At 69.4% G+C, this 15,662-nt stretch overlaps 1 protein-coding gene across 1 annotated transcript; it reads right to left on the reverse strand.

Moving 5' to 3' along the window:
• Positions 1-10,768: 10,768 nt before the first annotated feature.
• LOC135325349 (uncharacterized) lies at positions 10,769-15,662 on the reverse strand. The gene is made up of 3 exons (XM_064503317.1): positions 15,656-15,662; positions 14,542-15,481; positions 10,769-10,906 (listed from the first exon to the last, which is right to left on the reverse strand). The coding sequence occupies exons 1-2, from the start codon at positions 15,660-15,662 to the stop codon at positions 14,544-14,546; spliced, it is 945 nt and encodes a 314-aa protein (XP_064359387.1). The 3' UTR covers positions 10,769-10,906; positions 14,542-14,543.

Genomic DNA, 15,662 nt, shown 5'->3' on the forward strand with positions numbered 1-15,662 from the left:
GCAGCCCCATGGCTCACTATTTGGTGGGATCACTATGTGGCAAGGGGGGCCCTATGGGGCAGCCCCATGGCTCACTATTTGGTGGGGTCACTATGTGGCAAGGGGGGCCCTATGGGGCAGCCCCATGGCTCACTATTTGGTGGGGGTCACTATGTGGCAAGGGGGGCCCTATGGGGCAGCCCCATGGCTCACTATTTGGTGGGGGTCACTATGTGGCAAGGGGACCCTATGGGGCAGCCCCATGGCTCACTATTTGGTGGGGTCACTATGTGGCAAGGGGGGCCCTATGGGGCAGCCCCATGGCTCACTATTTGGTGGGGGTCACTATGTGGCAGGGGGACCCTATGGGGCAGCCCCATGGCTCACTATTTGGTGGGGTCACTATGTGGCAAGGGGGGGCCCTATGGGGCAGCCCCATGGCTCACTATGTGGCGGGGTCACTATGTGGCAGGGGGGCCCTATGGGGCAGCCCCATGGCTCACTATTTGGTGGGGTCACTATGTGGCAAGGGGGGCCCTATGGGGCAGCCCCATGGCTCACTATTTGGTGGGGTCACTATGTGGCAAGGGGGACCCTATGGGGCAGCCCCATGGCTCACTATTTGGTGGGGGTCACTATGTGGCAGGGGGGCCCTATGGGGCAGCCCCATGGCTCACTATTTGGTGGGGTCACTATGTGGCAAGGGGGACCCTATGGGGCAGCCCCATGGCTCACTATTAGGTGGGGATCACTATGTGGCAGGGGGGGCCCTATGGGGCAGCCCCATGGCTCACTATTTGGTGGGATCACTATGTGGCAAGGGGGGCCCTATGGGGCAGCCCCATGGCTCACTATTAGGTGGGGATCACTATGTGGCAGGGGGGCCCTATGGGGCAGCCCCATGGCTCACTATTTGGTGGGGTCACTATGTGGCAAGGGGGACCCTATGGGGCAGCCCCATGGCTCACTATTTGGTGGGGTCACTATGTGGCAGGGGGGACCCTATGGGGCAGCCCCATGGCTCATTATTTGGTGGGATCATTATGTGGCAGGGGGGCCCTATGGGGCAGCCCCATGGCTCACTATTTGGTGGGGTTCACTATGTGGCAGGGGGAATCCTATGGGGCAGCCCCATGGCTCACTATTTGGTGGGGTCACTATGTGGCAAGGGGGGCCCTATGGGGCAGCCCCATGGCTCCCTATTTGGCAGGGTGGCTCACTATGTGGCAGGGTGCCCCCCCCACCCCGCGGGCACCCAAACGGGTCCGGCCGCCGCCCCGCCCGGATGCCTGGGCCCCTCAGGGGCGGGGAGCCTTCCCGGACGCCTGGGCCCTCGGGCGGGATCGGCCGCGGGAACGTGCCCGGATGCCTGGGCCCTTCGGGCGGGGCGGCCAGAGCCCGACCGGACGCCTGGGCCCCCCCCCCGGACGCCTGGGCCCCTCCCCGGACGCCTGGGCCCCACCCAGCGATGGCGCAAGGAGCCGGTGGTTGGGGCTCGATGAAGCAATGGTGGGGGGGGAGGGAGCCGGCGCCCGGACGCCTGGGCCCTTTTCCCGGACACCTGGGCCCTTTCCTCGGACGCCTGGGCCCCTCCCCGGACGCCTGGGCCCTTTTCCTGGACGCCTGGGCCCTTTCCTCGGACGCCTGGGCCCCTCCCCGGACGCCTGGGCCCTTTTCCCGGACGCCTGGGCCCCTCCCCGGACGCCTGGGCCCCTCTCCCGGACGCCTGGGCCCTTTTCCCGGACGCCTGGGCCCCCCCGACCCCCCTCCCCTCCCCCAAAAAACACCTCAGCCCCGCCCAGGTCACGTGACTTTATTGCGGGGGGGGGGGGGGGGCGGTGCCTCCGGCGGGCGCCGCCCAATCAGGCGAGGGCGACCCGCACGCGGGGGAGGAGCTCGGCCAGGCGGGCGGCGGCCTCGGGGGCGGCGGCCAGCGGCGTCCCGGCCAATCCCAGGCGAGCCAGGCGGGGGCAGGCGGCCAATGGGGCCAGGGCGGGGGCGTGGCTTATGGCTGGGGCGGGCGGAGTCAAGGAGGCACCGAGGGAGGCTCCGCCCACTCCGCTCAGCCCCGCCCCCGCGCTGATAAGCCCCTCCCCCTCCCATTAAGCCCCTCCCCCACGCCATAAGCCCCGCCCATTGCCCACGGGGAGGCCCCAGGGTGTTAGCCCCGCCCCCTCCCACCAAGCCCCGCCCCCATGAGGGCGGGAGGCCATTGGCTCTGCCCCTTTAAGCCCCGCCCCTCCCTCTGGGCCCCGCCCCCTTCCAGCCAGGCCCCGCCCAGGAGGCCCCAGCACCACCCCCGCCCCCAGGCCCCGCCCCCTCAGCCAGGCCCCGCCCCCGCCCGCCCCCAGGCCCCGCCCCCCGGATACGGTTGCCGTCCAGCAGCAGCTCCTCCAGGCGGGGGAGGGGCGGGAACCCGGCCAAGGTCGCGACCTCGTTGTGGGAGAGGTCCAGCACCTGGGGGGAGGGGCGGAGCCGGATGCCTGGGTCCCTCGCGGCCCGGACGCCTGGGCCCTGCCCCGGATGCCTGGGCCCCTCTCCCGGACGCCTGGGCCCTTTTCCCGGACGCCTGGGCCCCTTCCCGGACACCTGGGCCCCTCTCCCGGACGCCTGAGCCCTTTCCCAGACACCTGGGCCTCTCCCGGACGCCTGGGCCCCTCCCCGGACGCCTGGGCCCTTTCCCGGACGCCTGGGCCTCTCCCGGATGCCTGGGCCCCTCCCCGGACGCCTGGGCCCCTCCCGGACGCCTGGGCCCCTCTCCCGGACGCCTGGGCCCTCACCGGGCTGCGGGGGCTCCTCGCCGCTGCCGCCGTTGCTGACGATGGCGCTGAGCGACACGGCCGTGAGCAGCGTCTGCGGGGGGGGGGGGACGGGACACCCGGACGCCTGGGTCCCCCCGGCCCCACATGCGACCCACACGTGACCCACACGCGACCCGCTGGCCCCACACGCCACCCACACGCGACCCTCAGCCCACACGTGACCCACACGTGACCAACACGCAACCCACGTGCGACCCCCAGCCCCTGTGTGACCCACATGCGACCCACATGTGATGTTCAGCCCATGTATGACCCACATATGACCCATACGTGACCCACACGTGACCCACATGCCACCCCTGAGCCCACGTGTGACCCACACGTGAGCCCCAGCCCCACATCACGCCCCACACGTGACTCCCAGCCCCACCGCGATGCACATGTGACCCACACGCCATCTACACGTGACCCCCAGCCCCACACGGCCCCTCACACGTGACCCCCAGCCCCACATCACGCCCCACACGTGACCCCCAGCCCCACCACAACGCACATGTGACCCACACGCCATCTACACGCGACCCCCAGCCCCACATGGCCCCACACACGTGGCCGCCAGCCCCACATCACGCCCCACACGTGACCCCCAGCCCCACCGCGATACACATGTGACCCACACGCCATCTACACGCGACCCCCAGCCCCACACGGCCCCACACACGTGACCGCCAGCCCCACATCACACCTCACACGTGACCCCCAGCCCCACCGCAACGCACATGTGACCCACACACCATCTACACGCGACCCCCAGCCCCACACGGCCCCACACACGTGACCCCCAGCCCCACATGGCCCCTCACACGTGACCGCCAGCCCCACATCACGCCCCACACGTGACCCCCAGCCCCACCGCGACGCACATGTGACCCACACGCCATCTACACGCGACCCCCAGCCCCACATGGCCCCACACACGCGACTGCCAGCCCCACATCACGCCCCACACGTGACCCCCAGCCCCACCGCGATGCACATGTGACCCACACGCCATCTACACGCGACCCCCAGCCCCACACGGCCCCACACACGTGACCCCCAGCCCCACATGGCCCCTCACACGTGACCGCCAGCCCCACATCACGCCCCACACGTGACCCCCAGCCCCACCGCAACGCACATGTGACCCACACGCCATCTACATGTGACCCCCAGCCCCACACGGCCCCACACACGTGACCGCCAGCCCCACATCACGCCCCACACGTGACCCCCAGCCCCACCGCGATGCACATGCGACCCACACGCCATCTACACGCGACCCCCAGCCCCACATGGCCCCACACACGTGACCGCCAGCCCCACATCACGCCCCACACGTGACCCCCAGCCCCACCGCGATGCACATGTGACCCACACGCCATCTACACGTGACCCCCAGCCCCACACGGCCCCACACACGTGACCCCCAGCCCCAGATCATGCCCCACATGCGACCCACATGTGCTCTACACGTGTCCCCCGGCCCACATCATGCCTCCCACGTGACCCCCAGCCCCACCGCAACGCACACGTGACCCACACGTGACTCCCAGCCCCACATCACGCCGCACGCGCGACCCCCAGCCCCACACGCGACGCACATGCGACCCACACGCCATCCACACGCGACCCCCAGCCCCACCTCACGCCTCCCACGCGACCCCCGGCCCCACGCGTGACCCCCGCGGCCCCACACGCCCCGCACACGCGGGGCACACGCGTGGCACACGCGTGACGCGGGCTCACGGCGGCGCAGCAGAGCAGCCCGGCGCCCAGGGCCGGCAGCAGCCCGGCGGCGCCCACGACCCAGCCCAGGCGGAGGAAGAGGAGGAGGCCGAAGACGTCCTGCAGGCAGGGCAGCAGCACCCCCCGCCCCGCCCCCCGGCCCCCCGCCTGCGCGGGAGGCGGGGGAGGCCTGTCAGCGCCCGCCCGGACGCCTGGGCCCCCTCCCTGGACGCCTGGGCCCCTTTCCCGGACGCCTGGGCCCCTTTTCCCGGACGCCTGGGCCCCTCCCAAGCACATGGGACCCTTTCCCGGACGCCTGGGCCCTTTTCCCGGACGCCTGGGCCCTCTCTCTAGAGACCTGGATCCCTCCCCGGACGCCTGGGCTCCTTTTCCTGGATGCCTGGGCCCTTTCCCGGACGCCTGGGCCCCTTCCCCGGACGCCTGGGCCCCTGGGTGGGTTCCCCGGATGCCTGGGCCCCTCTCCCGGACGCCTGGGCCCCTCCCAAGCGCATGGGACCCTTTCCCGGACACCTGGGCTCCTTTCCCGGACGCCTGGGCCCTTCCCCGGACGCCTGGGCCCCTTCCCTGGACGCCTGGGCCCCTCCCCGGACGCCTGGGCCCCTTCCCTGGACGCCTGGGCCCCTCCCCAGATGCCTGGGCCCTTCCCCGGACGCCTGGGCCCTCTCTCTAGAGACCTGGATCCCTCCCCGGACGTCTGTGCTCCTTTTCCCGGACGCCTGGGCCCTTCGCCGGACGCCTGGGCCCCTCCCTAGGACACCTGGGCCCCTCCCCGGGACACCTGGGCCCCTTCCCCGGACACTTCGCTCCCTACCCTGGACGCCTGGGCTCCTTCCCCGGACGCCTGGGCCCCTCTCCCAGACACCTGGGCCCCCTCTTGGGACGCCTGGGCCCCTCCCCGGACGCCTGGGCCCTTTTCCCGGACGCCTGGGCCCCTGCCCCGGACGCCTGGGCCCCTCGCGCTCACCTGCGCCTCGGCGTCGGGCGGCGGCAGGGTGCTGTAGGCAGCGACGCGCCGCAGCAGCGCCGACACCTTGGGCCGCGTCGCCAGCTCCTCCTGCGGCGCCGCAACGACACGCCAAGGTCACGCCAAGGCCATGCCAACGACACGGGTCACGCCAAGGCCACGCCAAGCGCACCGTTACCTCGAAAAGCGCCAAGTTGCGGTCGCACGACGCCGTGTCGCTGTCGGGGTCGGCGGCGCCGGGCCGGGGCGGATCTGCGGGGAGCGGCGGTGAGCGGCGGCCGCGGCGGGGGGGTTGGCGCCAGGGGCCCAGGCGTCCGGCCCACCCACCGGGGCCCTCGGAGGCGTCGTCGCTGCGGGTGCTGTCGGGGCCGCTGTCGCGGGAGCTGCCGGCCGGGCGGGAGCTGGAGCGCGAGCTGGGCTCGGGGCTGGACGAGGCCGAGGCCGGCGCCATCTTGGCCGGCGTCACCACGAAGCGCACCGCCGCCATGATGGCCGCCGGCGCGGAGCGGGAGGAGGAGGAGGAGGAGGAGGGCGGCGAAGGCTCCTGCGGGGCGGAGGGAGGCGTTAGCGGGGGAACGGGGCGGTCGCGCCAAGGCGGGGTCGCGCCAAGATGGCCGCCGCGCCAAGATGGCCGCTGCGCCAAGATGGAGTCACGCCAAGACGGAGTCGCGCCAAGATGGCGGTCGCGCCAAGATGGCCGCCGCGCCGACACGGAGTCACGCCAAGGTGGCGGTCGCGCCAAGATGCAGTCGCGCCAAGATGGCGGTCGTGCCAAGATGGCCGCCGCGCCAAGATGGCCGCCACGCCGACACCGAGTCACGCCAAGATGGCGGTCGCGCCAAGATGGAGTCGTGCCAAGATGGCGGTCGTGCCAAGATGGCAGTCGCGCCAGGGCGGGGCCATGCCAAGATGGCCGCCACGCCAAGATGGCGGTCGCGCCGACGCGGAGTCACGCCAAGATGGCGGTCGCGCCAAGATGGAGTCGTGCCAAGATGGCGGTCGCGCCAACATGGCCGCCGCACCAGGGCGGGGCCATGCCAAGATGGCCGCCGCGCCAAGATGGCCGCCCCGCCGACACGGAGTCACGCCAAGATGGCGGTCGCGCCAAGATGGCGGTCGCGCCAGGGCGGGGCCATGCCAAGATGGCCGTCACGCCAAGATGGCGGCTGACTCCGTTCTGGGGCCCCGGCCTCCATTTTGGGCCCCCGAGCCGCCATTTTGGGGCCCTGAGCCGCCATTTTGGGGGCCTAGAAAGCTCTGGTGCCGTTTTGGGTGGAAAACGCCACATTTTGGGGCCGTGAACCCCCATTTTTGGAGCCTGCAAAACTCAACCACATTTTGGGCGGAAAACAGCCCATTTTGGGGCCCCAAACCCCCATTTTGGGAGCCTAGCAAAGGCTGGCCCTATTTTGGGTGGAAAACGCCACATTTCAGGACCATGAACTCCCATTTTGGGGCCCTAAACACCCATTTTGGGGCCAAACCCCCATTTTTTGGAGCCAAATCACCCTTTTTGGGGCACAATCCCCCACTTTAAGGCCCCAACCTCCTCCTCAGAAGTCCCAAACCCCCATTTTGGGGCCAAAATCCCCCTTTTGGGGTCCCAAGCGCCCACCTGGAGCTCCCAAACCGCCCAATTTTGGGCCCAAAATGCTATTTGGGGGCCCCAACCCCCATTGTGGGGCCCCAAAGCCCCAATTTTGGGCCCCAAAACCCCATTTTGGGCCCCAAACCCTCATTTTGGAGGCTCAAACCCCATTTTGGGGCTCAAACTCCCAATTCAGGACCCCGAACCCCCATTTTAGGGCCCCAAAGCGGCAATTCAGGACCCCAAACCCCCATTTTGGGGCCCCAAAGCGGCAGTTCAGGACCCCGAACCCCCATTTTGGGGCCCCAAAGCAGCAATTCAGGACCCCAAACCCCCATTTTGGGGCCCCAAAGCGGCAATTCAGGACTCCGAACCCCCATTTTGGGGCCCCAAAGCGGCAATTCAGGACCCCAAACCCCCATTTTGGGGCCCCAAAGCCCCAATTCAGGACCCCGAACCCCCATTTTGGGGCTCCAAAGCCCCAATTCCGGACCCCGAACCCCCATTTTAAGGCCCCAAAGCCCCAATTCAGGACCCCAAACCCCCATTTTAGGGCCCCAAAGCCCCAATTCAGGACCCCGAACCCCCATTTTGGGGCTCCAAAGCGGCAATTCAGGACCCCAAACCCCCATTTTGGGGCCCCAAAGCCCCAATTCAGGACCCCAAACCCCCATTTTGGGGCCCCAAAGCCCCAATTCGGGACCCCAAACCCCCATTTTAGGGCCCCAAAGCCCCAATTCAGGACCCCGAACCCCCATTTTGGGGCCCCAAAGCGGCAATTCAGGACCCCGAACCCCCATTTTGGGGCCCCAAAGCCCCAATTCCGGACCCCGAACCCCCATTTTAAGGCCCCAAAGCCCCAATTCAGGACCCCAAACCCCCATTTTGGGGCCCCAAAGCGGCAATTCAGGACCCCAAACCCCCATTTTGGGGCCCCAAAGCCCCAATTCGGGACCCCAAACCCCCATTTTAGGGCCCCAAAGCCCCAATTCAGGACCCCGAACCCCCATTTTGGGGCCCCAAAGCGGCAATTCAGGACCCCGAACCCCCATTTTGGGGCCCCAAAGCCCCAATTCCGGACCCCGAACCCCCATTTTAAGGCCCCAAAGCCCCAATTCAGGACCCCAAACCCCCATTTTGGGGCCCCAAAGCGGCAATTCAGGACCCCAAACCCCCATTTCGGGGCTCCAAAGCGGCAATTCAGGACCCCAAACCCCCATTTTGGGGCCCCAAAGCCCCAATTCAGGACTCCGAACCCCCATTTTAAGGCCCCAAAGCCCCAATTCAGGACTCCGAACCCCCATTTTAAGGCCCCAAAGCCCCAATTCAGGACCCCAAACCCCCATTTTAGGGCCCCAAAGCCCCAATTCAGGACCCCAAACCCCCATTTTGGGGCCCCAAAGCGGCAATTCAGGACCCCAAACCCCCATTTTGGGGCCCCAAAGCCCCAATTCGGGACCCCAAACCCCCATTTTAGGGCCCCAAAGCCCCAATTCAGGACCCCAAACCCCCATTTTGGGGCCCCAAAGCCCCAATTCGGGACCCCAAACCCCCATTTTGGGGCCCCAAAGCCCCAATTCGGGACCCCAAACCCCCATTTTGGGGCCCCAAAGCAGCAATTCAGGACCCCAAACCCCCATTTTGGGGCCCCAAAGCGGCAATTCAGGACCCCAAAGCCCCATTTTGGGGCCCCAAAGCGGCAATTCAGGACCCCAAAGCCCCAATTCAGGACCCCGAACCCCCATTTTGGGGCCCAAACTCCCAATCCAGGGCCCCAACTCCCCATTTTAGGGCCCAAATCCCCAATCTGGAGACCCCAATCCACATTTTAGGGCCCCAAACCCCAATTTTAGGGCTCAAATCCGCAGTTCAGGACCCCAAAGCCCCATTTTGGGGTCCCAAAGCCCCAATTCAGGACCCCGAACCCCCATTTTAGAAGCTCAAGCCCCAATTTCAGGGCCACAAGCCCAATTCAGGACCCCGAACCCCCATTTTGGAGCCCCAAACCCCCATTTTGGGAGCCCAAACCCCAATTTTAGAGCTCTAACCCCCAATTCGGGACCCCAAACCTCCATTTCGGGGCCCCCAACTCCCAAATTTCGGGTCCAAAACCCCATTTTGGAGCCCCAAAGCCCCACTCCAGGCCCCCATCCCCAAATCAGCCCCCCCAAACCCCCATTTTTAGCCCCAAACCCCCATTTTTGGCCCCAAACCCCCCTTCCGACACCCCCAGCCCCACACTAACACCCCACGGCCCCCCTTATGGCTCCCCCGACCCCCAACTTGGGGGTCCGGAGCCCCCCAAAACCCCCCCGTTTCGCGCCCCCCCCCCTCCCGCGGCAGCCGCCGGCGACCGTTACCTCAGGGCAGGGGGGGAGGGGCGGGGCGCGCGCAGCCCCCCGGCGGCCGCCGCAGCCGCGCGCGCTGACGTCACCGCGCGCCGCGTCACCGCCCGGGCCGCGGGCCCCGCCCTTATAGCGGAGCGGAGAGGGGAGGCCACGCCCCTTTCCCCGCCCCGCGTGACGTAAGGGGGCGGCGGTCACGCCCACCCAGCCCCCCCCCGCGCGCCCTGCCGCGGGAGGGTGCCGCAGGGGCGGGGCCTGGCGGGAGGGGGCGGGGCTTAGCGGGAGGGGGCGGGGCTTGGCGGGGAGGGGGCTCCGCCCACTGAGGGCGCCCGCGCCCGTCCTGCAGGTAGGGGGTGGGGGGGTGCCGGACGCCTGGGCCCCTCCCCAGATGCCTGGGTCCCTTTTCCCGGACGCCTGGGCCCCCCCGGACGCCTGGGCCCCTCCCGGACGCCAGAGCCCCTCCCGGACGCCTGGGCCCCTCCCTCGGATGCCTGGGCCTCTCCCGGACGCCTGGGCCCTTCCCCGGATGCCTGGGCCCCTCCCGGACGCCTGGGCCCCTCCCGGACGCCTGGGCCCCTCCCTCGGATGCCTGGGCCCCTCCCCAGACGCCTGGGCCCTTTTCCCGGACGCCTGGGCCCTTTTCCCGGACGCCAGAGCCCCTCCCGGACGCCTGGGCCCCTCCCTCGGATGCCTGGGCCCCTCCCCAGACGCCTGGGCCCTTCCCCGGACGCCTGGGCCCCTCTCCCAGACCCTTGGGCCCCTCCCCTGGATCCTGGAGACCCTCCCTGGACGCCTGGGCCCCTCCCGGACGCCTGGGCCCCTTTCTCGGACACCTGGGCCCTTCACCCGGACGCCTGGGCCCCTCTCCCAGACCCTTGGGCCCTTTCCCGGACGCCAGAGCCCCTCCCGGACGCCTGGGCCCCTCCCCGGATGCCTGGGCCCTCACCCGGATGCCTGGGCCCCCTTCCCGGACGCCTGGGCCCCTCTCCCAGACCCTTGGGCCCTTCCCCCGGACGCCTGGGCCCCTCCCGGACGCCTGGGCCCATCACCACACACACTTGCTCCATCCCCCACCGTTTATTCCCGCTCCGCACCACGCGCGCGGCCAGGGGGGCGGCTCCCCCGCAGGCCCCGCCCCATTTCCGCCTCCTCCTCCTTTCCCCCCCCACAACCAGGCGCCTCGGTGCCTCCTCCAAACCGCTCCGGGCGGCAACGCGCGGCAGCGCGCGAAGGTTCCGGGCTCTGGGAAAAGCCGCGGAGCGGGGGGGGGGAGCGGTTCGGGGCGGTTGAGACCGGTCGGAACCGGTCGGATCCGGTCGGAACCGGTTCGAGGCGGTTCTCAGAGGAGCGGGCGCGGGCGCTGCGTGAGCAGGACGCCGAAGCGGCGCTTCAGGGCCAGGCGGTGCCGCGAGAACTTGTCGTCGGGGGAGAAGCGCGCCGGGTGCGCCGAGGCCGTTTGCCGCCCGTCCGGGGCCGCTTTCTGCGGGGGGGGGAACGGGGGGGGCGGGGGGGGGTCAGGGCTGCTTCCCCCCCCCCCCGGCCCGGTTCTGACACCCCCGGGCCCAGTTCAGTCCCAGTTCCCCCCAGTTCCGGTTCTTCTCCCCTCCCCCCGGTCCCAGTTCAGTCCCAGTTCCCCCCAGTTCCGGTTCTTCTCTCCCCCCGGTCCCAGTTCGGTCCCAGTTCCCCCCAGTCCCGGTTCTTCCTCCCCCCCGGTCCCAGTTCAGTCCCAGTCCCGGTCCCAGTCCGGTCCCAGTTCCCCCCAGTCCCGGTTCTTCTCCGCCCCCCGGTCCCAGTTCAGTCCCAGTCCCGGTCCCAGTCCGGTCCCAGTTCCCCCCAGTCCCAGTTCTTCCTCCCCCCCAGTCCCAGTTCCCCCCAGTCCCGGTCCCAATTCAGTCCCAGTTCCCCCCAGTCCTGCTTCTTCCTCCCCCCAGGTCCCAGTTCAGTCCCAGTTCCCCCCAGTCCCGGTTCTTCCTCCCCCCAGGTCCCAGTTCCCCCCAGTCCCGGACCCAGTTCAGTCCCAGTTGCCCCCAGTTCCGGTTCTTCTCTCCCCCCGGTCCCAGTTCAGTCCCAGTCCGGTCCCAGTTCCCCCCAGTCCCGCTTCTTCCCCCCCCCGGTCCCAGTTTGGTCCCAGTTCGGTCCCAGTTTCCCCCCCCCGGTCCCGGTTCAGTCCCAGTTGCCCCCAGTCCCGGTTCTTCTCCCCCCCCCAGTCCCAGTTCAGTCCCAGTTGCCCCCAGTCCCGGTTCTTCTCCCCCCCCGGTCCCAGTTCAGTCCCAGTTCCCCCCAGTTCCGGTTCTTCTCTCCCCCCGGTCCCAGTTCAGTCCCAGTTCCCCCCAGTCCCGGTTCTTCTCCCCCCCCGGTCCCAGTTCAGTCCCAGTTCCCCCCAGTCCCGGTTCTTCTCCCCCCTCCCCGGTCCCAGTTCGGTCCCAGTTCCCCCCAGTCCCGGTTCTTCTCCCCCCCCGGTCCCAGTTCAGTCCCAGTTGCCCCCAGTCCCGGTTCTTCTCCCCCCCCGGTCCCAGTTCAGTCCCAGTTCCCCCCAGTCCCGGTTCTTCTCCCCCCCCCCCGTCCCAGTTCAGTCCCAGTTGCCCCCAGTTCCGGTTCTTCTCCCCCTCCCCGGTCCCAGTTCAGTCCCAGTTCCCCCCAGTTCCGGTTCTTCCCCCCCCGGTCCCAGTTCAGTCCCAGTTGCCCCCAGTTCCGGTTCTTCTCCCCCTCCCCGGTCCCAGTTCAGTCCCAGTTCCCCCCAGTCCCGGTTCTTCTCCCCCCCCCCGGTCCCAGTTCAGTCCCAGTTGCCCCCAGTCCCGGTTCTTCTCCCCCCCCCGGTCCCAGTTCAGTCCCAGTTCCCCCCAGTCCCGGTTCTTCTCCCCCCCCCCGGTCCCAGTTCAGTCCCAGTTGCCCCCAGTCCCGGTTCTTCTCCCCCCCCCCGGTCCCAGTTCAGTCCCAGTTGCCCCCAGTCCCGCTTCTTCTCCCCCCCCCCGGTCCCAGTTCAGTCCCAGTTGCCCCCGGTCCCGGTTCTTCTCCCTCCCTGTCCCAGTTTGGTCCCAGTCCGGTCCCAGTTCCCCCCAGTCCCGGTCCCAGTTCAGTCCCAGTTCCCCCCAGTCCCGCTTCTTCCCCCCCCCGGTCCCAGTTTGGTCCCAGTCCAGTCCCAGTTCAGTCCCAGTCCCGGTCCCAGTTCAGTCCCAGTTCCCCCCAGTCCCGGTTCTTCCCCCCCCCGGTCCCAGTTTGGTCCCAGTCCGGTCCCAGTTCCCCCCAGTCCCGCTTCTTCCTCCCCCCCCAGTCCCAGTTCAGTCCCAGTTCCCCCCAGTCCCGGTTCTTCTCCCCCCCCCGGTCCCAGTTCAGTCCCAGTTGCCCCCAGTCCCGGTTCTTCTCCCCCCCCGGTCCCAGTTCAGTCCCAGTTCCCCCCAGTCCCGGTTCTTCTCCCCCCCCCGGTCCCAGTTCAGTCCCAGTTCCCCCCAGTCCCGGTTCTTCTCCCCCCCCCGGTCCCAGTTCAGTCCCAGTTGCCCCCACTCCCGGTTCTTCTCCCCCCCCACGGTCCCAGTTCGGTCCCAGTTCCCCCCAGTCCTGGTTCTTCCCCCCTCCACCCGGTCCCAGTTTGGTCCCAGTCCGGTCCCAGTTCCCCCCAGTCCCGGTTCTTCTCCCCCCCCGGTCCCAGTTCAGTCCCAGTTCCCCCCAGTCCCGCTTCTTCCTCCCCCCCGGTCCCAGTTCAGTCCCAGTCCGGTCCCAGTTCAGTCCCAGTCCGGTCCCAGTCCCGGTTCTTCTCCCCCCCAGGTCCCAGTTCCCCCCAGTCCCGGTCCCAATTCAGTCCCAGTTCCCCCCAGTCCTGCTTCTTCCTCCCCCCAGGTCCCAGTTCAGTCCCAGTTCCCCCCAGTCCCGGTTCTTCCTCCCCCCAGGTCCCAGTTCCCCCCAGTCCCGGACCCAGTTCAGTCCCAGTTCCCCCCAGTCCCGGTTCTTCCTCCCCCCAGGTCCCAGTTCCCCCCAGTCCCGGACCCAGTCCGGTCCCAGTTCCCCCCAGTCCCGCTTCTTCCCCCCCCCGGTCCCAGTTTGGTCCCAGTTCGGTCCCAGTTTCCCCCCCCCGGTCCCGGTTCAGTCCCAGTTGCCCCCAGTCCCGGTTCTTCTCCCCCCCCCAGTCCCAGTTCAGTCCCAGTTGCCCCCAGTCCCGGTTCTTCTCCCCCCCCGGTCCCAGTTCAGTCCCAGTTCCCCCCAGTTCCGGTTCTTCTCTCCCCCCGGTCCCAGTTCAGTCCCAGTTCCCCCCAGTCCCGGTTCTTCTTCCCCCCTCCCCCGGTCCCGGTTCGGTCCCAGTTCCTCCCAGTCCCGGTTCTTCCCCCCCCCGGTCCCAGTTTGGTCCCAGTCCGGTTCCAGTTCCCCCCAGTCCCGCTTCTTCCTCCCCCCCCAGTCCCAGTTCAGTCCCAGTTCCCCCCAGTCCCGGTTCTTCTCCCCCCCCGGTCCCAGTTCAGTCCCAGTTGCCCCCAGTCCCGCTTCTTCTTCCCCCCCACCCGGTCCCAGTGCGGTCCCAGTTCCCCCCAGTCCCAGTTCTTCCCCCCCCATGTCCCAGTTCAGTCCCAGTCCGGTCCCAGTTCCCCCCAGTTCCGGTTCTTCCTCCCCCCCGTCCCAGTTTGGTCCCAGTGCGGTCCCAGTTCCCCCCAGTCCCGGTTCTTCCTCCCCCCCGTCCCAGTTTGGTCCCAGTCCGGTCCCAGTTCCCCCCAGTCCCGGTTCATCCTCCTCCCCGGTCCCAGTTCCCCCCAGTCCCGGTCCCAGTCCGGTCCCAGTTCCCCCCAGTCCCATTTCTTCCTCCCCCCCGGTCCCAGTTCCCCCCAGTCCCGGTCCCAGTCCAGTCCCAGTCCGGTCCCAGTTCCCCCCAGTCCCGGTTCCCCCCCCCCGGTCCCAGTTCCCCCCAGTCCGGTCCCAGTTCCCCCCAGTCCGGTCCCAGTTCAGTCCCAGTCCGGTCCCAGTTCCCCCCAGTCCGGTCCCAGTTCCCCCCAGTCCCGGTCCCAGTTCGGTCCCAGTCCGGTCCCAGTTCCCCCCAGTCCCGGTCCCAGTTCGGTCCCAGTCCGGCCCCAGTTCCCCCCAGTCCCGGTCCCAGTCCAGTCCCAGTCCGGTCCCAGTTCCCCCCAGTCCCGGCACCTTCAGCGTGTAGACGCGCTCGCCGCGCTCGTTCTCGTAGTACTGCAGGAACATGGCGCTGCCGCCGCCGCCGCAAGGCACGCTGGGAAGGGAGGGGGGGCGCAAGGCACGCTGGGAAGGGTGGGGGGGCGCAAGGCACGTTGGGAAGGGAGGGGGGGCGCAAGGCACGCTGGGAAGGGAGGGGGCGCAAGGCACGCTGGGAAGTGTAGTTCTGGGGGGGAGGGAGAGGGAGGGGCCCAGGCGTCCGGGAAAGGGGCCCAGGTGTCCGGGAAAGGGGCCCAGGCGTCCGGGAGAGGGGCCCAGGTGTCCGGGAAAAGGGGCCCAGGCGTCCGGGAGAGGGGCCCAGGCGTCCGGGGGGAGAGGGGCCCAGGCGTCCGGGAAAAGGGGCCCAGGCGTCCGGGAAAGAGGGGCCCAGGCGTCCGGGGGGAGAGGGGCCCCGGCGTCCGGGAAAAGGGGCCCAGGCGTCCGGGGGGAGAGGGGCCCCGGCGTCCGGGAAAAGGGGCCCAGGCGTCCGGGAAAGAGGGGCCCAGGCGTCCGGGAAAGAGGGGCCCAGGCGTCCGGGAAAAGGGGCCCAGGCGTCCGGGAAAGAGGGGCCCAGGCGTCCGGGAAAAGGGGCCCAGGCGTCCGGGAAAGAGGGGCCCAGGCGTCCGGGAAAGGGCCCAGGCGTCCAGGTTGGGGGGGGCCCAGGCGTCCGGGAAAAGGGCCCAGGCATCTGGGAAAGGGGCCCAGGAGTCCGGGAGAGGGGCCCAGGCGTCCGGGGAAAGGGCCCAGGTGTCCGGGAAAAGGGGCCCAGGCGTCTGGGAAGGGGCCCAGGTGTCCGGGAAAAGGGCCCAGGTGTCTGGGAAGGGGCCCAGGCGTCCGGGAAAAGGGCCCAGGTGTCCAGGGAGGGGCCCAGGTGTCCCAGAGAGGGGCCCAGGCGTCCGGGGGAGAGGCTCAGGGCCTCATTCACATGCTTCTTTGTTAAGGCCCGGACGCCTGGGCCCTTCCCCGGACGCCTGGGCCCCTCGTCCCGGATGTCTGGGCTCCTTCCCCGGACGCCTGGGCCCCTCTCCCTGTCCCCTCTTGACCCCCTTTCTGCCCCCCCCAGACCCTCCCCCACCCGGGGGCTCCCCACCCGTCAT

Source organism: Dromaius novaehollandiae, chromosome 36 (assembly GCF_036370855.1).
Source record: "Dromaius novaehollandiae isolate bDroNov1 chromosome 36, bDroNov1.hap1, whole genome shotgun sequence".
NCBI lineage: Eukaryota > Metazoa > Chordata > Aves > Casuariiformes > Dromaiidae > Dromaius > Dromaius novaehollandiae.